The sequence below is a fragment of the Opisthocomus hoazin genome, chromosome 4, assembly GCF_030867145.1.
Source record: "Opisthocomus hoazin isolate bOpiHoa1 chromosome 4, bOpiHoa1.hap1, whole genome shotgun sequence".
Lineage (NCBI taxonomy): Eukaryota > Metazoa > Chordata > Aves > Opisthocomiformes > Opisthocomidae > Opisthocomus > Opisthocomus hoazin.
Genome location: NC_134417.1, coordinates 67,396,573 through 67,423,686, shown reverse-complemented (window position 1 = coordinate 67,423,686; position 27,114 = coordinate 67,396,573). Strand labels below are relative to the sequence as shown.

Genomic DNA, 27,114 nt, shown 5'->3' with positions numbered 1-27,114 from the left:
TATTGCTACTGTAATATTGCATGTACTCAGGTTATTGTGAGAAGAATTATTGGGTTATTTTTGGAGGAGTGTCTTTCTCCTATATCTTGTGCACACTGGTAATAATGATTCTATATTGCTTTGAGATGGTATGTTACTATTGTCAAATGTATTTTTTTTTCTACATTAGTTACACAACAATGAAGCTGTGCTGACATTTTATAAGTTTCACTGGTTTGCTTTTTCTAAGGAAATCTTTATAAAGCCATTTTCAGTAGCTGTGCTTTACATATTCAGGCATTTATACATATTTCACACAGCCTAAGTATGTTAAAGAGAAATTAAAGGTCAAGCAGAAGCTCACAGGTTCAGTTAATGAGTTCCAGTAAATGCCCTTAAATACTTTATGCATTGAGAGTGGGGCATGAAAAAACCTCTCCTGATGCTTATTTCCACTTACTGCTTCAATATTTAATTAGCATGGGTTTGTCACTGTAAAAAAAAAACAAAAAAACACTCAGGGAGTTTTTTAAAATATTTAATTTGAAACTAATTGGACTAATACACTGACTATTAATTACCCAGACCTGCAGACGTAGGAATGGTAGGAAGTCGGTCTCTGTGAAGACACTGGGTGCGGTTCTAGGTCAAGACTGAAGCTGAGGTGTGGCTGAGTAGACTTAGGGAAATCTCTCCAGCTTTCTCTGTGCCCCTTTTGTCACCTGCAGAGGGGGAAGAGGTGAGTGGTGTAACAGCCTTGATGCTGTGCTCGGTGTTTGTCCTACAAGGAGAACAAAGTAAGCCCTAAGCAGTGGTCTTCAGTCATGTTGTCTGTAATGTAAGTAATAGTGGCATGACATGTTGCTGGCATGTGTACGCTTTGTATACACGTGTGTCTTATTATACAGATGTGTATGTGTATATGTGCACGTTAAGACACATCATAGAATCACAGAATGTCTCAAGTTGGAAGGGACCCATGAAGATCATGGACTCTAACTCCCTGTCTCTTGCAGGACTGCTTAAAACAAAACCATATGACTAAGAGTATCATCCAGACATAAATGCATTTTTCTGGCTCTAAAGAAGTATTAATGAACAATTTTCATTTTGCCATGCATTTCAAAGGACAAAACAATTGCTTGTGGAATGTCATCTTTCTTCTGAGGCCCTTTCCTTATTGGGTTTACAGGTATGGGTTGTCTGTGCGGGAGGCCTTATTTCTTAGAGGATCACGCTGCTTTTTCTTTGGCTGGTAGATATACTGCTAATTGGAGGTGGTAGTTTTGATAATCAGCAAGTGAAATTTCAGTGAAGCATTAGAAACTCTTCAGTTTTGCATTCTCACTCCTGAGTAGATGAACATTACTGTAAATTTGCAATAAGTGTGTCATATTAAAATTTGAGAACTTGCCAGTTTAATTCAAGTGAGGAAGCTTGCTCATGTTTTATAACTCTTGCAGTTTTGCGTAAGCATTTCTTAATCAGTCTCAATTGATCATGAAGAGCATATGCCTGAGTCTCCTTGTTAGGTCAGAAATTATGTGCTGTCCATTTTTTCTTTGGATAACTTGGCTTTTGCCTGTGTTGTTATTCTGAGGTCTTACATCTTACGGAATGTTCGGATGTGACTTGTTAGCAGTGGATTTGCAGGCATGGAAGCATTGCTGCACAGTGCTGTGCAAATCCCACCCAGCTAGCCCTTCTGCCACGTGCCTGCAACCCTGCCAGACGGCAAAAAGTATGGATGGCAGAGCAGGGAGCCTGCAGTCTGAGAAACTGCTCTGCTGCTGGGGAGCCTGGTCACGTTGTGACACGGAAATCAGGCTTTTTTCTGCATTGTTTTGTTCAAATGGCAGCATAGACCCACCTTCTGCCTAATTAAAAATGATACAGCAGTAACTGTGATGGGACAATATTAGCGAGACTCTTTTTTCTGCGAGTCTACAGCTGGTGCGGTAGCAACCCGTATTTCCAAATGAATTACTGTTTGGAGGGCTGTGCTCCATTTTGGAGACCTGCAGGTGCTGTAAATCACATTAACACTGTGTGATGGGTTTGTTCTTCACACAGACATCAAAACTGTGGTTGCTTTCACATTGATCTCCCAACCTCCCATTTCAGGAAGGAATGAAGGAAGCAGAGCTGTCTCCTGAAATGCGTACAGGATCAAGTGTAGCTATTTTCATGTTTCTTGGAGAAGCTGGAGGCTGAATGACTTGAGTCTGTAGTGGGAAGGGTGGCTGCAATTTCTGTCACCCTTCGTATTTAGGAACAGGAACAGTAAGGTTGTTTACTTGCAGTAGAATTGGTTATTGGATCTCCGTGCATCAGCTACTCCAAAGCCTAAGTAGTGATTGAGGATATTCGCAAGTGAGGTGTCTTTTAGTCGAATACCTGTAGTTAACACAATATACATTATTGACTAGGAAAGCTGTGTTTTATTTGATTAAGAGCCTAGAAATAACAGAGCCCTTTTCCTGGCATGTGCCATGTCTAGTGGCAATAAAAAGACCTTGGATCTGGTTTCAGTCTTCTGACTCAGTCAGCTTAACTTCTTATAGTGCTTTTGTTTTTCTCAAAAATAGTGGAAAATTACTTTTTTTTTTACATACTGCCAGAGACAATTTTTTATGTATAAATATTTATAGTCTTACTTGGTCTGTGCTCTTGGTTTCAAACTTTTTGTATAAACAGTCTTTCCATCAGTAAGAGAGACATTTTTGAAAGCTGTTCGTGTTTGACTGTTGGAATGATTTCTCTGTGGTGCTGGACAGCTTCTGCCAGGAAAAGACCTAGATTCGGTAAGTAGCACTGAAACATGTTCTGAATTTTGCAGTTATCCTGTATATAAGTGCGAGCAAAATTTGATCCCTTCTTTATTTTAAGAAGTTGATTGCCTTTTTGTCTTTGTTACAAGGCTGCTTTGTGCAGCTGTTTACCATACATGTTGCAAGGGTCATCACTGTAATTACTAGTGAAAGCTCAAAATAAGAGGTAATCAGCTTTTCCTGTGTTTCAGGGAATTTTTGTGTACAACTCTTTGCCCAAAGCCAAAATTAACTGCATATTTTACTAACACTGAGGACGGGTTCGGAATGGGAGCTCTTAGCTGGGCATGTCTTGGCCTGAAAGTTCTGGCAAACTAATGAGTTCAGGGAAGAAACAAAGAGAGCTCAAAGGATTGATTTGTAGGAGCAATTAAAGAGCTGAGGAGTTGAGCTAGGGAGTGATTAAAGGCATGTGATTACAATGTATGTGTCAGGCATAAACAAGGAAAGAAGGAGCTGTTTAGGACACCAGAAGAAAAGGAGAAATATAGCCTGAAAACCTGCCAGCAGATGAAATTGAGATTATCACCAAAAGTTGGAACCCTTACTGGTGGAGACATACCAGTTGTATTAAATGGGCAGGAGAAGATAGGCGTCTGGGACTCACTCTTCTGGGACTCACTCTTCTGGAACTCATGGGATCCTTTAATTCATATTTAGTGGCAAGCGCGGGACTACTTGAGCATGTCATCTGACTTCAGGTTTAATATGGGTAATTGAGTTCCATGCAGTAATCAACTGATCAAATCCAGTACTTGTGGATAAATTAGAGAAGTAGGTTTCAGCCTGCGGCCTGTGGATCTCTGTAGACTACTTCCAAGATGAATGCAGAAAGTTGATAAGGATGGCAAACTTCTTGTTAGGAGGCTTGAATATTTGCTGGAAAAAAATACGTCCCTGAAAGAGGGGAAGAAAAAACAACAAAACAAAGGAAAGCAGTTAAGATATTGCATATATCTGTATATGCTTTAAAATAAGTCAGATTTTAATTTATGGAGAGCACTATTTGGCAGGATTGTTATAGTGGTTAGTTATACTCACCAATGAAAATCTGTGTCTTGTTTTGAGACCCAATTTTGCTATTTTCAGCTTCTGGCTGTTGGATCATGTATTAACTACCTTCTCCTGAATCATTACTTTGGCCATGGAGTCAAGGTAACAGCAGGAAGACCAAAAGCTACCACAGATTTATCAAAAAATAGCATACTAATATAAGTTCGTTAACAAAATATTTGAAGGGGTAACATCTCCAGCAGCTTTCAGGCCATATCAGCTAGCATCTTTCATGTTTTGGAGTCAGTCTGGAGTGGGTAACCTCATACTGTGGGCTCTGGCTAATGTGACAGAAATGTGCTTGCGCCTGATCCAGGCTGAATTTTTACTGTGATGGAGCTGCTAAAGCATTGGCCTGATACCAGTGACTGGGGAGTCCTGGCTTCTGCTAATCTGCAATGGCGCAGCCATCTATGATGCTTTCTATGTTACAATGCTATCTGATTTTGTTCATAATTTTTTTCATCAGATTTTTTAAAAAAACCCGCTAACTTAAATTAATTCTCTACATATTTTTTTCCATTAAACTCCGGAAATGCATTAAAGGTTTTGCCTGTGAAATAACAGTGAAATAATAGTGCAATGAGTCACTTCAAAGCTAGTTTTCATAACTTAGTGTAGGAATGGCAGTAAGTCAAGATAAAAACAGAGGAGGTCCTATGGTCAATATTAATACTTATATATGAAGTTTATAAGTATAAATTCAAGAAATGAGAGATATACAAGAAATGAGATATACAAGAAATGACAGATATTCTAGCCATGGTTACCACCTGTGATAAAGCTCTTGCTAAAAGGAGTGTGGGGACCCAGACGGAGGCCCCATGCAAGAACGCAGGTGTCCAGGTCTCTGGCTGCAGGGAGTGCCTGAGCCTGGCGCTCGTACCGGAGGACAGCAGAGACAACAGCTGTGTTCAGTGCGAGCAGGTGAATGATCTGCTCAGCCTGGTGGCAGAGCTGAAAGAGGAAGTGGAGAGGTTGAGGAGCATCTGGGAGTGTGAGAGCGAGGTCGACTGATGGAGCCGCACCCTGCCCTCCCTGAGGCAGAGGCAGCAGGAGGTGGCTCCGCGAAAAGCAGAGAACCCCCTACCCTCTTGCCAACGAGCAGAAAGAGGGGGCCTAAGAGATGGGGGGGAATGGAAACGGGTCCCTGCTCGGGGGGGCAAGAGAATCCCCTCCCGGCCTCCCTCACCTGCCCAGTTGCCCTTAAGCAACAGATACGGGGCTCTGGAATGTGAGGGACCGGCCACAGAGGATGTGGGTGAAGGTGAAGCTTCATCCAGGGAGTTGCCCAGGACGAGTCAGTCACCCCACACATTACGACTGACTCGGCTAGGAAAAAAAGGAGGGTCATTGTCATAGGCAATTCCCTTCTGAGGGGAACAGAGGGCCCGATCTGCCAACCGGACCCATCCCACAGGGAAGTCTGCTGCCTCCCTGGGGCCCGGGTTTGGGATGTTGCTAAGAAACTCCCTGGTCTGGTGCAGCCTTCTGATTATTACCACCTCTTGGTCATGCAGGTTGGCAGGGATGAGATAGCAGAGAGAAGTCCCAAGGCCATCAAAAGGGACTTCAGGGCACTGGGACGATTGGTTGAGGGATCAGGGGTGCAGGTGGTGTTTTCTTCCATCACATCAGTGGCAGGGAACAGCACTGAAAATGGCAGGAAAACTCACCTGGTTAATAGGTGGCTCAGGGACTGGTGCCATCAGTCGAATTTTGGTTTCCTTGATCATGGGGAGGTGTACAGAGCACTGGGTCTGCTGGCAACAGGTTCATCGCAGCTATCTCAAAAGGGAAAAAGGATTCTTGGCCACGAGCTGGTGGGGCTCATTGAGAGGGCTTTAAACTAGGTTCGAAGGGGGAAGGGGACATCGCCCAGTTCACTAGGGACGAGCCCAAGCTTGGCGTGCAAGGGTCAGGGGTGAGATTGACAGCCCAGCTCAAGTGTGTCTATACCAACGCACGTAGCATGGGCAATAAACAGAAGGAGCTGGAAGCCATTGTACAGCAGGACGGCTACGACTTGGTCGCCATCACAGAAACATGGTGGGACAACTCACATGACTGGCATGCTGTCATGGATGGCTACAGACTCTTTGGGAAAGACAGACCAACAAGGAGAGGTGGGGGAGTTGCTCTATATGTGAGGGAGCAACTGGAATGCATTGAGCTTGGCCTGGGGGCAAATGAGGAAGGAGTTGAGAGCTTGTGGGTTAGAATTAAGGGACAGGCTCACATGGGTGACATTACGGTCGGTGTGTACTACAGGCCACCTGACCAGGAGGAGGAGGTTGATGAGGCCTTCTACAGGCAGATGCAAGCAGCCTCACAATCACAGGCCCTGATTCTCATGGGGGACTTCAACCACCCTAACATCAGCTGGGAAGACCATACAGCTAGGCAGGCGCAATCCAGGAGGTTCCTACAGAGCATCGATGATAACTTTCTGGTGCAAGTGGTGGAGGAACCAACAAGGAAAGGCGCACTGCTGGACCTTGTATTAACAAACAAGGAGGGACTGGTGGAGCATGTGAAGGTCGGAGGTAGACTCGGCTGCAGAGACCATGAAATGGTCGAGTTCAGGATCCTGCGTGGAGGAAGCAGGGCGATAAGCAGGATCAAAACCTTGGACCTCAGGAGGGCTAACTTTGCCCTCTTCAAGGAGCTACTGGGACGAATCCCGTGGGCCAGGGCTCTTGAAGGCAGGGCCGTCCAAGAGTGCTGGTCGCTCTTTAAACAACACTTCTGTCATGCACAAGAGCAATGCATCCCCCTGAGAAAGAAATCGAGCAAAGGAGGCAGGAGACCTGCATGGTTAAACAAGGAGCTTCTCGCGGAGATCAGGCAGAAGAGAAAGGTCCATGGAATGTGGAAAGAGGGGCAGGCCACTTGGGAAGAGCACAGGAATGTGGTCAGAGCATGCAGGGATGCGACGAGGAAGGCCAAAGCCCACCTGGAATTGAAGCTGGCAAGGGATGTCAAAAACAACAAGAAGGGCTTCTTCAACTACATCAGCAGCAAAAGGAAGGCTAGGGACAATGTGGGGCCGCTGCTGAATGAGGCGGGTGTCCTGGTGACGGAGGATGTGGAGAAGGCAGAGCTACTGAATGCCTTCTTTGCTTCAGTCTTCAGTGCCAAGGCAGGCCCTCAGGAATCGCAGAGGTAAGAGAGGAAGCCTACAGAGAAGATGACTTTCCCTTGGTCGAGGAAGACTGTGTGAGGGATCGCTTAAGCAATCTGGACGTCCACAACTCCATGGGCCCCGATGGAATGCACCCACGAGTGCTCAGGGAGCTGGCGGATGTCATTGCTGAGCCACTCTCCATCATCTTTGAGAGGTCCTGGAGGACAGGAGAGGTGCCCGAGGACTGGAGAAAGGCCAATGTCACTCCAATCTTCAAAAAGGGCAAGAAGGAGGACCCAGGGAACTACAGGCCGGTCAGCCTCACCTCCATCCCGGGAAAGGTGATGGAGCAGCTTATCCTGGAGGCCATCCTCAAGCAAGTGGAAGAAAAGAAGGTTATCAGGAGTAGTCAGCATGGATTCACCAAGGGGAAATCATGCCTGATCAATCTAATAGCTTTCTACGATGACATGACTGGCTGGGTAGACGAAGGGAGAGCCGTGGATGTTGTCTACCTCGACTTCAGCAAGGCTTTCGACACAGTCTCCCATAACATCCTCCTAGGGAGGCTCAGGAAGTACGGGCTGGATGAGTGGTCGGTGAAGTGTATTGAGAACTGGCTGAATGGCAGAGCTCAGAGGGTTGTCATCAGCGGCGCTGAGTCTAGTTGGAGGCTGGTAACTAGTGTTGTCCCTCAGGGGTCAGTACTGGGCCCAGCCTTGTTTAACTTCATCAACGACCTGGATGAAGAGTTAGAATGTACCCTCAGCAAGTTTGCTGATGACACCAAACTGAGAGGTGTGGTAGATACACCAGAAGGCTGTGCTGCTATTCAGCGTGACCTGGACAGGCTGGAAAGTTGGGCAGAGAGGAACCAGATGAGGTTCAACAAAGGCAAATGCAGGGTCCTGCACCTGGGGAGGAACAACCCCATGCATCAGTACAGGCTTGGGGTGGACCTGCTGGAGAGCAGCTGTGCAGAGAGGGACCTGGGTGTCCTGGTGGACGACAGGCTAACCATGAGCCAGCAGTGTGCCCTGACTGCCAAGAAGGCCAATGGCATTCTGGGGTGCATTAAGAGGAGTGTGGCCAGCAGGTCGAGGGAGGTTCTCCTTCCCCTCTACACTGCCCTAGTGAGGCCTCATCTGGAGTACTGTGTCCAGCTCTGGGCTCCCCACTTCAAGAAAGATGAGGAGCTACTGGAGAGAGTCCAATGGAGGGCAACGAGGATGATGAGGGGACTGGAACATGTCTCCTACGAGGAGAGGCTGAGGGAGCTGGGCTTGTTCAGCCTGAAGAAGAGAAGGCTGCGAGGGGACCTAATATATACTTACAAATATCTGAAGAGTGGGTGTCAGGAGGATGGGGCCAAGCTCTTTTCAGTAGTGCCCAGCGACAGGACAAGGGGCAATGGGCACAAACTGAAGCACAGGAAGTTCCGTCTGAACATGAGGAAGAATTTCTTCCCTCTGAGGGTGACGGAGCACAGGAACAGGCTGCCCAGGGAGGCTGTGGAGTCTTCTTCTCTGGAAATATTCAAGACCTGCCTGGGCAAGGTCCTCTACAGCGTACTGTAGGTGACCCTGCTTTGGCAGGAGGGTTGGACTAGATGACCCACAGAGGTCCCTTCCAACCCCTACCATTCTGTGATTCTGTGAAATGATTATTCTTTAGTTTATATGCAAGCTAGTTTTACATTTAATGTATCTGTAGAGTAACTTGGCTTCATTTCTCATGTCCTCAAGTCTATTGTTTAATTGTCAGTAAGGGCATCTTTCTTTATAGATAAGATACAGATGTAAATATGTCTCTTTTCAGTGAACAGTGTCACAGTATGAATAATGAAAAGGGAATCATGCTGGTGTTGACAACAGGCAGTTTGTCTTCAGAATCTTCATAGACTTGTTCAGAGAAAGTGTTTATTAAACAATTTCAAATACATGTTTATAACTTTGTTATTTATTAGCAGACAGGCAGAAAGAGCATTCATTTCTGACTGCACATTATTTGCTGTGAACATTTCAGTCACATATATAACTTCAGGTGTAAATTCTCAGTAATGAATTCTCTTGTAAATTTTTACCTTTTTCTTTTAACGAGTTTTGCTCTGTTTCTGTGTAAAAGCAACCTGGCTTGTGGTATCACTGTAAGTAGTGAAAAATGTGAAGTCTTTTATCACAAAACTAATGAGAGAATCTCAGCTGTAAACAGAAAAACAAGAAAAACATCAGTCTTTAGTTTTCTTGTTGCTCCCTCTAGGCAGCTTGTTAAGTCACAGTGAAGTTAGAGGGTATAGGAGATAGAAACACTTTTAGGTTAGGTTTTATGGAACAAACCACCAAATTCAGTGTGATTTTGTTATGTCTTTTGCTATTCTGTCATCTAAAAGACCCAAGTATAGTATTAAACTGACAAATCTGAAACTTTATAGAGAGTTTGAATATGGGACAGGAGGTTTTTCGTATACCTCCAGTTTGATTTTGCATTGTTCAGACAGTCCTTCTGTTGTGGTTGGTGACACTCATTAGAGAGTGTGTATCATTGCTCGTAGCATTAGAAAAAGGGAGTCTTTAAAGTGGAAGCACAGCTTCCTCCACAAAGGTGCTTTGAAAGCTGATGTAAATATTAGAAGTTCATTTAAAAAAAAAGAAGTATCTTTCTAAGAATTAAAAGTAGGGAACCACTGTGTTGTGCAGGCAGGCAGAGTAACCACTGAAGTATACTGTAGTATAATTTAAACCAATCCACCCCTTCTCAGCACCAGTTATTTCCGGACTTCTTCCGTTTCATTCAGGCAGTTGTGATTGTATGGCTGAGGGATGGGGAAGCCGGCGGAGGCTGATTACGCTTAGGCTGAAATAGCAGCAGGATGGTGTGTGGGTCACCACTGCTCCAGGAGTCAAAAATTCTCCTCCTGCTGCCTTCTGCTTGCAGAAGGGGCAGTGGTTCATACTTACTTAGGGGTGATCTGTCATCTTCAAACCAGTCTTCGCAGTGGGATGAGGAAGATGATGGTCCCAGCTGGTGAAAGTCCCAAATCCGTGTCTGGGGTGGCAGTCTGCACGGCTGTGTGCCCTCGCCCTGTGATTCCATTTGTCCTGTGTCTGCTCATTTCCATGGAGGCTACCCTTACACCAGGCAAGGCTGTGGGATGGCAATAAGAAAGCTTTAGCTATTAAAGCGTGCAACGAGATGGCTGGCTGCAAAACTGGAAAGATTTTTATTTTTTTTAAATTCTGGATTTAACTTAGCAAGATCTCAGTGGTGTCCGTATCGTCGCTCTGGACAGTGGACACTGGCAACTTCTTCTCTCTGTCAGAGGGCTGGTTTGCTCTGGAGGCCTGCAACTTGCATCTTGCGCTGCTGCTATTTGAGGAGAGCTTCTGAGCTACTCTGAGTGGTGGAGCTGGGTTGTGTTTCTCCAAGGTCCGCACCTGCCTCTCACACAGCCTTCTCTTACTGTTTGCTTTTACCAAGAGGAGTGTCTAGTTAGAGTACATACCAAGCTGGTTGTGAGGATTCATATTTCCTTCCACCCCTTGCTTCATTGAATTAGGTTTAAAAATAAAACACTTAAATTTCCTTTTCCTTTGTTTTGTGTGATGGAGAGCATCACTCTCCCCGTCTGTCTGCCTGCCTTCCTCATGCGCTTCCCTGAAATTACTCCTCTATTGTGTTCCTTAATTAATTACTCTTCTCAGCTTCGGGCACTTTTTTTTCCTTTGGTTTCTTCAAGGTTGTTGCAAAATCCTGTAATTGGTGTATCAAGAGACTTGCTCATTATACCTTTGTTAGGTATCTTGCAGCACCTACTTTGCCATAGAGACCATAAAAACACAATATTAAATTGTAGGCAATGCATCTTTTTCTAAATTACTTTGTCCTTCCACACCATCCTCTTTCATGCCTTTTACTGGTTTTGTGGATCGTACTGTAATCATGAAGGCGGAAGAATTTTTTGTCTTTTTACTAAGTAGTAAGGCATTTTAAAAGAAAGTCCATGATATAATACCACAGCTTTAGTGCCTCACTGGCCATTTATTTTGAAGGCATACAAAATGCTTCTGTGCTTATACAGTGAGATGAGAAAATGAAGGTAGATGAGTGGGTAAATGAGGGATAAGAGGTAAGGGTGTTTGGCCCCTCTCTTTCATATGACGTTTTCTCAGCAGGAAAGACCTGATCGCAGGTAGTACCGTGTATCTCCAGAGTGAAACCTGACCATCCAGAAGTGGGGATAGCAGCAAGGCCGTGTGGGGAGGTGAGGGCTTTTTGCTCCGCAATCAGCAGAGCACAGCACTGTGGCTGTTGTTGGCCGTAGCTAAGAAACTTAGCTAGAGGTCAGATTTTAAAAAGAGAAAAGAAAAAAAAGTGACTCAACAGGGGAACATTAGGGATAATGAAATTCCAATATGATTAGTTTTTATATAACCTTGTTGCACATTCTCCACTGCTGGCAGGCTAAGCAGAGAGGTCTCCTGGTCCAGCTGTAAAATCTGTACGAACTTGTTTTGTTTTTTACATCTTTTCTGTGTTTGTAGTCAACAAAACAATCAGATCAGCAATGGCTATTAATCTTGCTAGGATATTCCAAAAGCATCCTGAATGTGGCAAAAAAAGAAGATAAATCTTCACTAGTATAAGGAACGTGGCTGGGTGATGCATAGCGCCCAAAGCTGGGTTTACACTGATGAAGACCTTTCACCGAGGGAGAAATTAGGAAGCAGTTTCATCCCAGGTTAGGATGGGGAACACAGAGGACAGGATTTGTCTGAAGACTCATCCTAGCTCTGGAAAGTCAGCATGGAAGGACACACTGAGAGATGGAAAACAACTGGAGGAAAAATAAAATTGTATCAAGATGTATTGTTTGATTTATCCATACTCATCTTCGAAAAGAGTAACCAGTTTCTTAAAGCTCTTCATTCCAATATAATAAAGGTTTGGTTTTTGGTTTTTTTTTTCTGTTTTGCTCGGAGTTATTTAGCCTTAAGACTAAATTTTCTGGAGGCTGACAGGCTGCACACATCTTTTCAACTTGCAGGGCTGGATTACACAGGACTCCAATGGTACCAACCACTCCAACACAAAATCAGGAGCAAGCCAAATCTTGCAGAGTGAATTGCAATTAAATTGCGAGTGGGAGACATGTTCTAATGGTAAAACATTAGCCAGGGTAACCCAGTCTTCAGCAGCAGAGCTCCGAAACACAGGAATTTCCCTAAAATGGTTATAAGTTGGAGTTTCTTTTGTGTTTTGTTTTGTTTTTTTTCCTCTTTATGGCTATACTTCTAACACATAAGAATAATCTGTGCAATAAGGAAACGTGTCTGATTCTTTTATGTAAACTGCCTTAAAATGCAAAGAATACTGACTTGGTTTGGTTTGGAAGTGTAATTGCTAAGGTCTGTGTTTTAGCATGCTATTTAGGTGAGTTTGTATTTGATACGTTTTTCATGTCTTGCTTTAATTAATCACTCTCAGTCTAGTCCGTACTTTATCAGTGCTACTCTAAAATTTAGAAAACAGCATCAGCCAGTTACAATATGAGAAGAATTTCAAACAAGGAAAGACTCTTCAGCAATACTTGGTGTTGTAAGAAAAATAAAATCTGTAGCTTAGTCATTTCAGTTACTGTGTTTGCATACACGTGAGCAAAATAAATGAGCCAGGTTTTCTCCCTTTGTGTTTGGGTTTTTTTTGGGGGGGAGGAAGAAGATAAGCATTAATTCGCGTTTGACTTGTTTTATGTCCCTTGACTTGAAGTGGTGAGGCTGTAGCCTAGCATATGGCATGATCTTTTCCAGATAGAAAAACTTACTTTTTATTTACGTTTGAGGAATAGTTTGCGTAACTTCATTGTTTCAGTGAAGTACAGCACGGTCTTAAACCTTGTTGCTAATTTTGAGGCCATTCAGTATGCAATGAACAGTGTTTTTGTTCTTTCCTTAACTACTTTAAACACAGAGTGAGAGGTGAGCATAAATTGATGTCTTTGGTGTGGGCTTTCTCATTTTTCATGGTTCAGTATAATGATGTAGTTGGGAGAAAGAAGGCACAGTCACTGCTGCTTTGCTCACTGTTAATTTAGAGTTGCCAGAATCACTCAGTTTCAGACTACCTAATGCTGAGAGATGCTATAAACTGGCTTTTTGTTAAGCATGAGTTAGCAAATAGTTGTAGTCCTTAAAAGGTGGAGAGAAAACATGGTAATGGTGCAGCGCTGAAAGGATGTGCAGTATGGTCAACATCGTGGAGCCTAGGAGTTTTAATATATTATTATAATTTCATGTAGGACATTGCAGAAGCTTCAGAATGGGTCACTGATTAAAATCTGTGGCTGCAGATCACTTTGTTTCTTCTGCATCTGGCTCTGGACTTTGATCATGCTAAAGTTGCCGAAAGAGCTGGTTCACAAACTTGAACAACCGGTCTGCCTCTTGGGCGGTTTATGAAGACACTTTGGAGTCATTGTGGGATTGGTGTCTCCAGCAGACTGAGAGTATGCAGAGATGTTGAACGTGCTACGTTTTTCCATGGGTGTGAGATACAAGCTTTATACTGGAAATGCGTCTTTAGGCTGTAGCCATTCCAGCGCAGACATCTGCTGCCTCTCCTGAGCGACGTGGAAAGCCCACAGCACTTCAGCTGCAGGTGAGCTTCAAAGGTCCAGCAGCAATGGGCTCCTTGTGTGGTTCGTTAGGATGAGCCCTGCACGCCCAGCCACCTCCTGTGTCATGCGCTGCCCATAAAGGAGCAAACAAGTTCAGCCCAGAACCTCTTTAGGGTGTCTCTGAATTACTGGAACGCTCATCAGGCAGCTCTTGGGAGCTGTGGCTGAAGAGTAACAAGAAGGTGGTGGAAAATATTTATCACTCTGGACAGAAATAGTGTCCAGGAGACCATGGGAAAACAAAGGATGCATCAGCAACCTTGGTAGAGTGGCTACACAGTGGGCTGTCTAACGGTGATAAAAGGTGCCGATGGTAATAAAATCCTCTTCAGTTCCCTTTCTTACAGCCCTGTGATGATCAGCAGCGTCTCATGACCGTAGAAGCCTGTTGTGTTACAGCTGGATGGATGGGGACATGTGAAAATCAGGCAAATATTTTTGTGGCTATTGTGTGCGTTTCGAAAATAGTGCCTCTTATGAGATGGAAAGAAATGAAACTCTCAGAACACATGCCAAAAAGCCTGAGTATATTAACATAATTTTATAGTTGTGTGTTCTTTTTTTGGAGATTCTTACACTTGTGTACCGATAAATTGACTGGGATTTTCTGTTTTGTTTCAGATGTTTCAGTTACTCATTTAGAAGCAGTATACACAACACTGTAATAAACCCCTGGTATCTGATGGATTGTTGCCAAGCCTATTATGTTTTTAAAATTGTTTGCAATTAGATGGATCTAATGGAAAGTGCACAGTACAAGACAAACTTTAAAAACTAGTAATAATATGGAGTTTTGACAAGTGCTTTTTCCTTCATGAAGAGCTACCTTTCCCCTCCCCCGTCCTCCCCAGTTTCCATGTACTTGTAGATGTGTGGGAGAGATGGGGGAAGCAGGATGGCTCCAGAACATTTGTCTCCTCGAGAGGTGGAGAGGACTCCAGCCTCACTGGTATTTTTCTTCTGATTTGAAAGAAAGGTACGTTATTGTACTAGATTACTGAGCCATGAAGATAACAAGTTGAGTATTTGGCAGTATTTCTATTTCTAAGATTATTTTTCAAACATCTTGTGGAATAATTTCCTCATTTCTGGGAAGGATTTCTCCCCCGCCCCCTAAATATATAAAATTGGTTTGTTGCTTTTATTTTCAAATGTGAGTATTTAAATCTCAGCTTCAGAGCAATTCCAAGTATGAATGTATACAATACAATGTATTTGTTGATTTAGTATACTTTCCCTTTCAGAATTACTCAGTGTATGCAATCAAATTTAATTCCTTTGCAAATTTGTTGTGTGACCACATGTTCCAGGTATTCTTTTCCTGAAGGATACATTTACTGCTCTGTACCTCTAGTGTGATATTTTAAGAACAAGAATTTGAGATATAATTTGTTGTATAGCTACTTATAAAAAAGCATATGATTGAAATGAATAGCCGGCCTCATGTTCTTGGAGCTTCTGAGTGGTAGCTGAATGCATGAACATGCCTGCTCGGGTTCCTGAATTGTTCATAAATAGCAGACATAATATTCACGCCTGGGAGAGGTCTGACTTTAGCTGCAAGTGTTTATACAATTAGTGATACAAGTGCACTTTTACTATAGACTTTAAATTGCTGTGGCTAAATCTATTTTCTATTTCTGTTGTAAAAAATTACAGTTAAACTGTATAGTAAAAGGGTAGTTATACTACTGGGTGCATAAACGTTTAGTGTCATTAATTGAGGTAGGACTGGGTGTTGGGGAAGATGGAAATGATTTTCTGGGGGGTTTTGTGGTTTTTTTTTCTTAACTGATCTCTCTTCTACAGATACCTTTGATCATGTCATTGTTCCCTTTTGTCCTAGGTTATTCTGTATGTATGTTACAGACCTCATTGTGTCACTCAGATAATTGTGTATGAGGTAGTTTGATGTGCTTTTTAGTAGTAACCTGTATGATAATTTATCTGCTCTGCAGCTGGGTGTTGTCATTCCCCCTTGGAATAACGTTCATGGTTTTGAGTGCAGATTTGCTACTGATTTCAGAACCAAATCAGTAAGAAGAAACGGATAACCCCAATCAACAAAAATTCCTTGGAGCATAGCACAGAGGATAATGAAATAATAGAATATTTTGAGCAGAAGGTTATTTTGAATAAAACAGTCTTGAATGGCGAATTTGCTTTCTGGCATGCCTTGCACTTTACGGGAAATCCTTTCATTTGTGGCCAGTACCACATATAAGGCACACCCTCGAATTTCAACGTAAGTCAAAATAGCGATGTAGTGTATTTCACATTGGAGATTGCAGCTCATATTAGAATCCTGTTGTGTTAGGTTTTTTACAAACAGAGAAGGATAATCTGTTTTATGATACGATGTGGCTGACAAATCTTAAAGGCAACGATGCACACAGACTCATAGGCAAAAATGAGAATTAAACCAGATATTTTCAGCTCTAGAATAGCACTTAGTGTGTTTGTCCACACTCCTTAAACCAAATAAAAGCCATCAATTTTTTTTTTCCGTTAGTATGACCAAGAACAGAGCAAGCGTGGGAGCAAGTGTCCATTTTACTGAAATACCTGTTTTGCTGGAGAAAAAGAAAGGCAAATGCATTGTTTTGGCACTGTGAAAAATCTTCCATTTTCATTGCGGAAGGGATTTTTATTGTGAAATTTCCTTTGTATGTCCTTTGGAAAAAAGGAGGGGAAAAAAAAAAAAACCACACAAAAAAAAAAAACAAACAAACCAAAACCAAACTGACGAAAGAATACAATTTCATGTTATAAAATATTCAGATTTTTGCATTTTTATTTGACTTTCTTTCCCAGTCTGAGATGAAACTCATGACTCTTCCTGGAAAATTGAAGATTTGGGGTTTGTCTTAGACAGCTAACCACACTCTATTGCTCAGAAATAGGTATGCTTTTCCTTTGCTAACCCAAAGCGGTTTCAAAACCAGCCAGATTTCAAAAACAGTCACGAAGTAATACAGAAGATGCTCTCCTTCGGTCTCTGCTGCGCTCAGCAGGTGAAACACCTGGAGGTGCTCCAGCAGCGTGACAGCCTGTCCCGTGGGGCGAGGGCTTGGGAGTTGCTGGGGACGAGGAGCTGTGGAACTGGCAGTCCGAGCCCTGCCCATGCTAATGCCTGTGTCACCCCTGCAGATGCAGACGCTGCCAGCTAAGAGTTTTGCCTGTTAACACTTATAAACAAGGGAATTACCTAATGACAGTGGGGTGTGCTTCTAGCTGTGGCATTAGTTGATAGATGTTTCTTTAATAATTTGTTCACAGTGACCGTGCTAAGAATATGTTGATCTGCAATGTGACAGGTATTCTGGGATGGCGTGGTATGTTTTTTTCAGTATCTGGCCCAGCTTCTCAAGGACTGAAGGGGTCAGCCACTGGAAAGTGATTTGGTCCTGTAAGCATGTGCTGATCAGAAATTCCTGTGGAAGCCTCCTGCGGTGTGTTTCTGTTTCGAGTTCTGTGCTGCTTAACTAAAACCCCTGCACTAGCCAGGGTAGCTCCAGAGCATGTCCAAAGTTCATTTAACTATTCACTACACAATTCTGAAATCCTTTTTGCTGGGTTTTATTCAAAACCAGTGTTTCTCAAATTTCTGCCCCCTGTGCACTCAATTTATTTCTCAATTTATAACCCCATTTGGAGACTGCAAGTTCTGGAACTTGTGATCTAGTAATATCTATGCCTTTGGGTGTGACATCTTGAGCTAACAGGCTAAAGTTTTCCAGGTTGGACAAATCTGGATTTCCAACAAGCTATTTATCAGCTTGGTCTGGAATAAAAGGTCTGATAGGAAAGAAAGTTAAACACAGCCTTCAGCTGATAGTCAGCCTTTGTATTAAATCTTAGTGTGGAAATTTTAATCTGTTTGATCCCTGTATCACATAATATTACTTATCAGTTTAATTATCTATTTATGTGGAATCCAGAAGAGCCAGAATGAGCTCTGGATGTTTTGAATATTCACTCTGTATCCTGATGCCTTTAAGAAGTGAAAGTAATTAGTCTCTTTTTGCTCACAGGGTTTGCTACAAAACCAAGTACAGTTTATTCTGATTGCAGATCTTGGCCGCTTTTCATCCAGCTTTTAAAAAATCCTTATAAGTGTATCTACTTTTATTCAGTCCTGTCACTTAGCTTTTCTCTCTGTGGTGCTTGAACTGAAGAATGCTCTTTGGGCTCTCTCTGTGTTACCTGTTGATCAATCTGTTACCATTTTCTTTGGCCTGCTCACCCATGGGATGTTGAAAGTGTGTGTATTTCTGTAGTTTGCTTATAATACCTGTTTATGTATTCACACTTCTGCAGATCCTGTTGGAGGGAAATTTGCCATCATGCATAGTAACATGAACTTTTTGTAGTAGTTGGTATGAGAGGAAGAATCCTGTATAGGAGCACAGCAGCACTTAAGGTGCAGTACCCACTGTGTTCTTGTACGGCTGTGAGAGTGATTTGTTTGGTACCTGTTCGAATGAAAGCATCTGAAAGAAGCCAGCTGAGCAGCTGTGCAGTTGTTTTCTTGGGAGGAAGAGTACATTTTACATGGGGCTGACAGATCCCTCATGCAGTCCGAAGGCGGATTTCAGTGCCTCTGAGGGCTGAGTCACAGTGGTGTCGGTAGGACTGCAGTGGACACGCACAGTGTCGAAGGATGTTGATGCAATGTTTGCCTCTTCGTCAGAAGGGTGGCAACCCTCAGGCTGGAGAGAAGCCGTATTCCCTGCTGGATAAGCCTGACTCAGGGAATTAAACTGAGTATCTGCAAGCAAAGCTTAAACCAGGTGGACATGCAACAAGTTGTAGGAATGTGTATGTTCAGTGTACGTAAGCAGGTTGGTGGTTTTTGCCGACTGAGTGACCTCGGACAGCAGGGAGGTTGCAGAGGTGATACTCTTGAAACTTAGGCTATGGTTTGTTTATGAGCTTGCCCAAAGAGAAACCCCATGAGAAGCAGTGTGGCTTTGCCACTGAAGCTCAGGAGGTGTGATATTCGGCCTATACACTCCTTGACTTTGTTTTTCTGTGTTTTTTTCTTGTTTTCTTCATGCTGTGGCATTTAGCTTGACTGACATCTTCAAATGCACAATAATTGAGATCTGTACTTTTTAACCTTAAAGAAAAAAAAATGTAGGATGGTTTAACTAGGCTTCTGTGGAATTGATGTTGGGTCAGAGCTGAGGGGGAAAAATAATCTCAGTTTAAAAGCAGGCAGAAGATGGCCGAGGCATCTGTGACCAGTGATTGCACAAAGTTTTTTTCCGAGTTGGAGCTGATGCAATAGCTGGTGCTTTGGACTGTGTGCAATCTTGGATTTTTTTTCTTTTTTTTTTTTTTGGCTACTGAATGTTTTTACACTGTTAATGTTTCTTGTGTTGCCACGTGGATATTTTATTATACTGTACTGCAGCTTAGCTTTTCCTTCCCCATAACTTTGTTTGTACACAGTTTTGGGGGGTTGTGTGATTTATTTTGAAGAAGTATGATATCCTTCTGAGTTTGAGGATTTATGCAGATGTGATTGCTGACTCAGGTGGCACTTGGTGACACTGTATAACCCTTTAGAAAATAAAGAAAACTGACAAATTTGTGAGGGAGGTTTTTGGAAATTAGAGGGTAACAAGTGCAGCTGTTGTCAACCAGTGACTTAGAATATAGTGCTCTGGCTTTCTAAAGCAGTGTCCTACACAGCTTTGAACCCTGTTTAAATGTGTCCGTGCTGCCCCCAGCCAGGGCCAGGTCTGTGTTGTGCATTGATCTGCTCAGTGGCAGGCACGGCCGAGTTCCTACTTGGCATTTTGTGTTGTTTTTATAGTTTTGGGGTTTTATTATCCTTACGCTGTGGGGAAAGTTTCTCCTGTATTTTCCAATGTAGCTCTGTCTTACTTTGAAATGGTGCTAGATAGGTCTGATCACCTTACTCATCTCAGTAAATTTAGTTTCTGCAGTGGCAACCATGATGACTTCTACAGCAATGAATATTGCAGGAACACACAATTTGTGCTGTTAATTGCTCAGGGATTGTACTTGTGCTGCTAACTGTATATGTTTGAAAAGGAATGAGCAGCCAGTCCATATTTTTCTTTTTCCAGCAAATAGTGGATCACAAGAGTGATATTACTAGTAAAACTTTGGTTAGCAGAACAAGTCCTTATCTGCCTTGGATTTTTTGGATGAACTAGTGAGTATCTGTGAGAGATGAAGTACTGTACATGGTTGTGATCTTTCTAGGATCAACCAAACAAAACTATAAAGCACTATAATTTTTTCCTGGTTTGGGACAAACTTTCAGTCAGACTGAGGGAGTTTGGTCAATGTGACTAAGGTAATGTGTTAAAGGGAACTTTGCATCTTGTACAAGGGTTTTATTTGTTTTTTTTTCTGGGGGGGGGGGTGCTGTTTGTTTGTTTAGGGTTTTTTTGTGAATTGATCCAGGGGAAATAGCAAATAAATATGTATCTGTTCATCTCAAGAAGACTAAAGTGGACTCACAGTGTTTCTGTTACCCAAAATGAGAGTCTTTTCCACTGTACCCAGCAAAAAGGAAATAAGCAAGAAAGGAGGAGGTGTTTTCTGAGCTTGATCAGCCTCAACTTTTCATAATGGGTTTGTGGCGAATTGCGCAACATGGAGAGTAACCGTTTGGTAATTCTTTACATACCTTTTATGTAAAGAAGAGGAAAGGAATTACAGTATAACTTCTGTACTGTCCTACCTGATGACATTTGCAGTTATGTAACTTCAGGGCTCTTTGTAGTCCTCTGGAGTTGAAATTCTTGAACTATATTTATGACAGGTGAGTAAGGTTTCAACACTTAAATTTTGCTTTTGTTGATTTAAAATTGTAGGCTATGATGAAAACTGGCAATTAGCTCTGTCATCTTAGTGTCAGTTGTAGCAGTCTTTCAGACCTATCGTCAAAATGGGAGTTGATTCATATTTTGTCTTTCTAGTCACTAGAAATAAGAGCACGTGTTTGTTTTTTCTTGCACTGAGCTAAATGCCAATAGTAGAATAACACTGTGTGGTTTCCTTTGGTGTAGATACACTTTATGTGAACTTTGGAAGCTCTGTAAACAAACAAGTTAAATTATATAAGCATTTAAGATTAAGTTACCGATACGGCTGTATTGTGTTTTTACCATTCCTTTTTCCGGGCTCACTCACATTCTTAAAACACTCTGAAGACTCCCTGTTTATCCTTGCTTCAATGCATTTATAGACTCTTTTCACCACGGATGTTGTCATTCCCACTGACAGCTACTAGATGGGGTTCAGAGGCAAATTCCAAAACTTACAAAATTTGGACTAGAGACTTCAAGCCTGTCTCATCATTGAACAGAGTCATATTTGAACAGGGAGCCTGTAGCTGAGCAAGTGACAAGAAACGTGTTGGTCTTCACAAAAAATGTATGAAAGATCTCAGCTTCTCCCTTGCCTTTGTAAGTCCTTTTTCATAGCCATTCTTTGCCTTTGGTTTCCCAGCAGTGTTTCTATTTTGACATTTTGCAGCTGAAGATCAGGTAGTCTTGCTTTTTATTTGTATTTTTGGGCATCATCTTTGCTGTCTGCCTATATTCATATATGAAAGTCCTGATACCCTAAATTATCGGATTTAGTCAAATGTACATCTTCACCTTTTAAAAATAATATCTTTTAAAATTTGCTGTTTTCTCTTGAACTCCCACTCCACTGGCAGTGTCACAAACTTAACGTGTAGAAATAAGCTGGTCTATATAAAATGAGCTGCTTTTTTTTGCTCTCCTTGGTCGAAATAATGTGGTGGTGGTGGTTAGTGGAAAAGCACAGAGCCAGTTTAAAAGAAAAATAGGCTAATATACTGATCATGGTGCGGTGGGTTTGCCTTGGCCAGCAGCCAGACACCCACCCAGCCCCTCGCTTACTCTCCCTCCTCAACAGGACAGGGGAGAAAATACGACGGCAGGGCTTGGCTGTCGAGATGAAGTCAGGGGGGCTGCTCACCAGTTAACCGTCATGGCCAAAACAGACTCGGCTTGGGGAAAATAAATTTAATTTGCTGCAAATTAAAATATATTTGTGTGGTAAGAAACAAAGGCAAATTGAACCAACGTGTTCCCCCCATCCTCTCCCGCTTCTTCCCAGGCTCCGCTTCAGTCCTTCATTCCTGACCCATCTACCTCCCTCCCCATCCAGAGCGGCATAGGGGGGTGGGGATGGAGGATTGTGGTCAGTCCGTAGCAGCTCCTCACACTTTTCCCCTACTCCAGTGTGGGTCCTGCCCATGGTCTGCAGCGCAGAATCTTTGTTTATTTACATGTTCATGTGTTCTTGCTTTGGGCTTTATAATTTAATTTCTTTGTAAAAGAACCTGAAATCAAACAATGGATAAGATATCCAATGAAGCTGTTTAACAGCTGGAAGTTGTGCCATTGTCAGCAAAACAGTAACAGTTTGAATATAGCAAAGTTGCCTTTTTCTACCTGTTTTAAATTATAAAAGCATTAGTGCATTAGACTTTCTGCCTAGTTTTGCTTTGCTTTGTTCTTTTAATATTTCTTGCAGCTTAAAAAAGGAAATGTAGCCAAAGAATTTGCTAAAGGTCACTCATTTCATTTTACAGTTAAATGAAATATTTACCCTAGAAATGTTTTACACATTAATATTTGCACATGCTTGTTATTCTTTTTTTAAAAAACAACAATCAAGTCTGAAATTGATTTGGTTCCTTTCATTATGGATTTTTCACCAAAAATTATATTAGGCATGGTGTTTGTTTTTGTTTTTGTGTTTTTTTTTTTTTAATTTTTTTAAAATTAGATGGGCCTGTTAGCATTACATCATTGTACGGATACTCCCAGGAAGTTGTGTTTTTTGATGGGACCAGCAAGCATGACCCTGCTACCACCAGTTTATTCCCTTATTGCAGATAAGACTTATTCCAAAAACAGTAAGCCTTATTCCAAAGAAGAATTAAAAATTCATGCCGTAAAAAGTTCACTGTCATCACTGAGACAAATGGAAATAAGAACAGTCAGGTGGTTTTGTCTCAGTTTGAGATCCAAGTCCTGTGGCACGCAGGGTGATGTGCTCAGACCAGCCCCAGAGCAGCTGACGGGAGTGCTGGCAGCGGGGCTGTGAAAGCTGGGCTGCCACCATATGCTGGGGAAAAAAGAAAGCTGCATCAGTGCTGGGAGCCAGTGCTGCCCGCTACTGCTGTGTGTGACACTGCTGGCAGCGCCTCTCGGTACAGAGATCCGCTTCTCCAAAGAGAATGGGGCACAACTGTCTTCAGCTGCGGCGCAAGTTACCCAAATTACTTTGGGACATAGCTGCACAGGCTGCACTGACAAGTGAATGTCTGTCTCGACCAAGCTTTGGGCTCGAAAGAGGCGTTCCCTATAATCATCGATCAAATCATTCACATTTCTCTGTGAAACCCTTTCTTCTTGGCTGCTGGAACAGAACTGAAGAGAAGTTGACTGTTATCTGGTTAATGTTCTTAGAATTAGATTCTGCCTTTCTGCATTTGTGGTTGTCTCTTGGATTATCTATCCCCGGATCATAAAATCTGCAGAGGACGCATCATCTCCGTGCCTGGTAGGGCTTCCCCCTCCACCTTCTCAGCTCCTGAGGCTTCGTTCTGATTCGTTTTCTCCTGTTGGTTCGAAATTCCTTCAGTCTCATCACTTCGAGAGCTGCCCTTCTGCAGCGTTTTGTTTTAAAATGTGCCATTTAGTAACTAATCTCAAATGAGAGCAAGGCAAATCTGTTATACAGTAATATGTAATGAATTGTGGTATGAACAAAGAATGTAAGCTGTACACTTGCATAAAACGGTCCTTCTTTGAGTCATTTTTGTGCATGGCATTCCTCTTGTGAAGTTTCTTTGGGTGAATCAAGAAATTAAGGTTTTGATTTGTGAAATTCAGTGAAAGACAGGTATAGAACTGCTTGGTAGATAAAACCAAAGACAAAATTAGTAATAACTGCAGTTTGTCAGTAAAATGATTGACTGAGTTTTAAAAAAATAAAATCAAATGGAAAGCATTTGTGCGGTGCCAAAACTGAGGTTGTCTATTATAACTGTGCTATAGATTCATATAAAATGACAAAAACTTTCTCATGCCGCACATCTTTAAATAGCCTTGCCTTTGCGTGTGCATACATGCCTTATCCTTCCTCGGAGCGATTATTCATTGATGGGGCCTTTGTAAAGGCAAGAGAATTGGATTATATATTATGCTACGCACATTCCTGTATTACTGCTGTTATTTCACTGTACTCCTTAAGGTCCTGGCAAGAAGTTATTTCTGGGTATATTTTTAAGAAACATTCTTTATTTTCAGGTAACAGTTTGGAGAAGTAGCTATTTTTTAAATTCTGATAAGCCAGACTATTCAGGATGACCTAAGGAGAAATGTTACTTGAAAACTGAACTTCACGCTTTGTCTTTTGTGTTTTCCTTTCTTTCTGCAGAAAAAAATGATGCACAAAGATAGTTTCTATGAGTTTAGGAAACGGATGTTAGCCCACAAGTCCCTGTGTTTATATGTACTGCAGTGTTTTGATTTTTAATTAATGGTGTTTTTTGACAGCTTTAAAGAAGATCAGGAGAGGGGCGAGCTCAGGTAGTGTTTGGTGTCAGCAAGTGAGAATGGAAGAGGGTTGTCTGCCCTTTACTGTGTGTGTGAGAGGTGAGGGATTGTATCTATTTATTTGTCATTTTCTCAGTTTGTCTTCAAATGAGGGGAGAAAAAAAAAGGAGGAAAGCCTTATCTAATCAAAGCTTCTCAGTCAGCTAATGACGTCAAGCAGTAACCTCTTTCTCGCCATATTTCCTTTGGACTGTAAACTATTTAATACAGGTAGAAATTACCTCATCCGTCATAGCAACATACCCTTTTTCTGTTTCGCTATGTGGTAGTTTTATCAGTGCTGGGCTTGGCAAGGAGATGAAGAATAATATCCTCTTTGATTGAACTTGCATATTGGAATGTGGGGAGGAGGAACAGCCCTTGCTGGCACCCGGTAAGCGCCCCGGGTCGTCAGCCTCCTGCTAATGAAAAATGCTTTAATGACTGCGCCAACCAGGTGCCAGGATAAGAAATATGCGTGTTCAGTATTGTACTTGTGTCTGACGTGGATTTTGAGCTATGGCAGTAAATTAGCATAGGGACACAGCCTGCATGTGGTCTTGCTCTGTGCTGGCTTGACTGCTGGGCATGAGGAAGATAAGCTCTGCTGGAGTGCGGTGGGGGGTGAGAGTGGGTGTCAGGGGTTATCATGGAGAAATAAAAGCGCTTCTTACCTTGTGGTGATTTGTTCATGTGACCTTGCTGTTAGAATAATTTTGCCTTCTGATGTGATTTTCAGCAGCACGTCACTTTTTCCTGCTGTTTCCAGCAAAAGGAAACTACTTGGGATATTCAGAGGTGACCTGATGTGCACCTGGATAATTAGAGCAGGTGCAATTTCAAATTTAGGTTTTGTATAGAGAATCGTAGCATCATTTTTCTGAAAGAAAAGCTGATAATTGTCAAATATTTAAAATTAGCAGTGAAATTGCAGTTGGCAAGTCCTTGCAGCAGCAATATTTCTTTTTCTTGTTGCTTATGCCAGTCAGGAACATGAGTGTCATAGATTTGTTTTTTCCTCAGAATATGGCGGCATGGGCTTGGACTTCTCCTATAGCATTGCAGTGGCAGAAGAGCTGGGAAATATCCGCTGTGGAGGTGTTCCTATGGCTATTGGAGTGCAAGCTGGCATGGCTACTCCTGCTCTTACAAGGTAATTTTCAGAAAGTTTAGATTAGCCTAAAAACCCAAATTGTCATGTGTTTAGGCCTAAAACTCAATCTGTGTAAGAGTAGGAAAAAACATTACTGTGCAGTTTTACTGTCTAATTGCTCTTCCGTGATACTTGAGGAAGGAACCTACTCTCTATCTCTCTCAGGCAGTTTGGTTTAGGGGAGAAAAATAAGTTTGTTTTTTTTAATGTTAGAATATTATCTATTAAAACGTAGGCCTTGTTTAATAGTAGATAATATGTTTACAAACACAGAACCTTGGTCCTACAACTGATAAAACAATTTTCATTCAAGAATCCCCCGATTCATGTTTGTGTTTTTTCTTAGCCGGATATGCCAGTGCAGGCATACTGAGGAAGTATTTAGTTGTGATGATTAGGATCAGTCCCATTCTATTTTATAATTTACTTGCTTTTTTCCAGCTTTACGAGGCGCTCCTCACTGACTTTTCAGAAATAATGATCAATATTTATGTAAGTCCTAAAGTGGTAGCACATCTATCATACTTCCTAAATACACCCATTCCAGGCAATTACTCATTTTGCTTTTTCTTATCTGCTTGTGTCAGTGTTCCTCTTTTATCACTTGCTATCATTCAGGCTCCTGAATGAATGATGAATGCATTCCTTTCTGAATCTGTTTCGGTTTGGGGTTTTTTTCCCCTCCCTCAATAAAAGTGGCAGTTACCAACTTCTTTATGTAGTAGTTTCACAGACATTCTGCATCAAAACAGCAGTTTGCAAAACTAGAGGGAGGCGACAGGCTAGTCCAGCAGTTTGCCCCTGGCATGTGGATATGCCTAAAATTCTGGAAGGAGGTGGTGGGAAATAAATTCAAATAATGATGATGAAGTCAGGAATTTCTCTGCACAAAGCAGATATACAAGAGGGGAATTTTTGCACAAAAGAGCTCTTTAGGGTTGGGTTGTATGTCGGTGTGGGGTTTTTTTCCCCATTCTGAGTGAAAATGCCTGTAAATCCACTGCAGAGTCTGCAATGTAAGCTCTGTTCTCTTGACATCCGTGTGTTTTTCTGCTAGGTAGGTGTGACTTCGGAGGTCTCAGCCATGGGAAATCTTTCTATAAGTTTTCTTCTCCTTTATGTAATATACCAAAAGCTTGCTGAAAGCATGAAGTTCAGCATCTCTGTTGCAACAGTAGCTTAGTTACAGTCCAGTTGAGAATAAAACTGGTGTTTTAAAAGACTTCAGAGAACAGTACCTTGCCCCCATGATAGCCTTTTATTCCCAGGGGTTTAAAAAAATCTGTGGGTAAAAGAAGATGGGATTTTGTTCCATTGCAGCTTTTTGGCCTTCTGTTACTCTGTTCTGCTGTAGTAAAGCAGTGACGCTTCATACATTTGTGCCAGTGAAATGCTAAAGTGGATATTCTTGGAAAGTGAATGCGAAAATGTCATTAACGTGATAAAATCTGTAATTGAATTTGCATCTCTGTTAGCGAACTTTCCTCCACTGTTAAGTCAATTCCACTGACTAGTAATACAGTGCAGTGTCCCACTCTGAACATGTAAAAGTGAAACTTGATAATGAAATGAGAAATCTGGTTGCTACAGGAAATTTTGCACAGGTGCAGCTTTTCTTCCTGCAGTATAGTAAGAGGCCTAAATGCTTGTCCTGGGTCATGGGTTCAAATTGT

At 42.2% G+C, this 27,114-nt stretch overlaps 1 protein-coding gene across 1 annotated transcript in view; it reads left to right on the top strand.

Annotated features, from left to right (window-relative positions):
• LOC104330914 (putative acyl-CoA dehydrogenase 6) overlaps window positions 1-27,114 on the top strand; it is a 93,653-nt gene that overhangs the window by 37,288 nt on the left and 29,251 nt on the right. Inside the window, exon 3 of the mRNA XM_075419327.1 lies at window positions 25,312-25,441. Coding sequence (XP_075275442.1) covers window positions 25,312-25,441 — 130 coding nt within the window. The remainder of the gene's footprint in view (window positions 1-25,311; window positions 25,442-27,114) is intronic.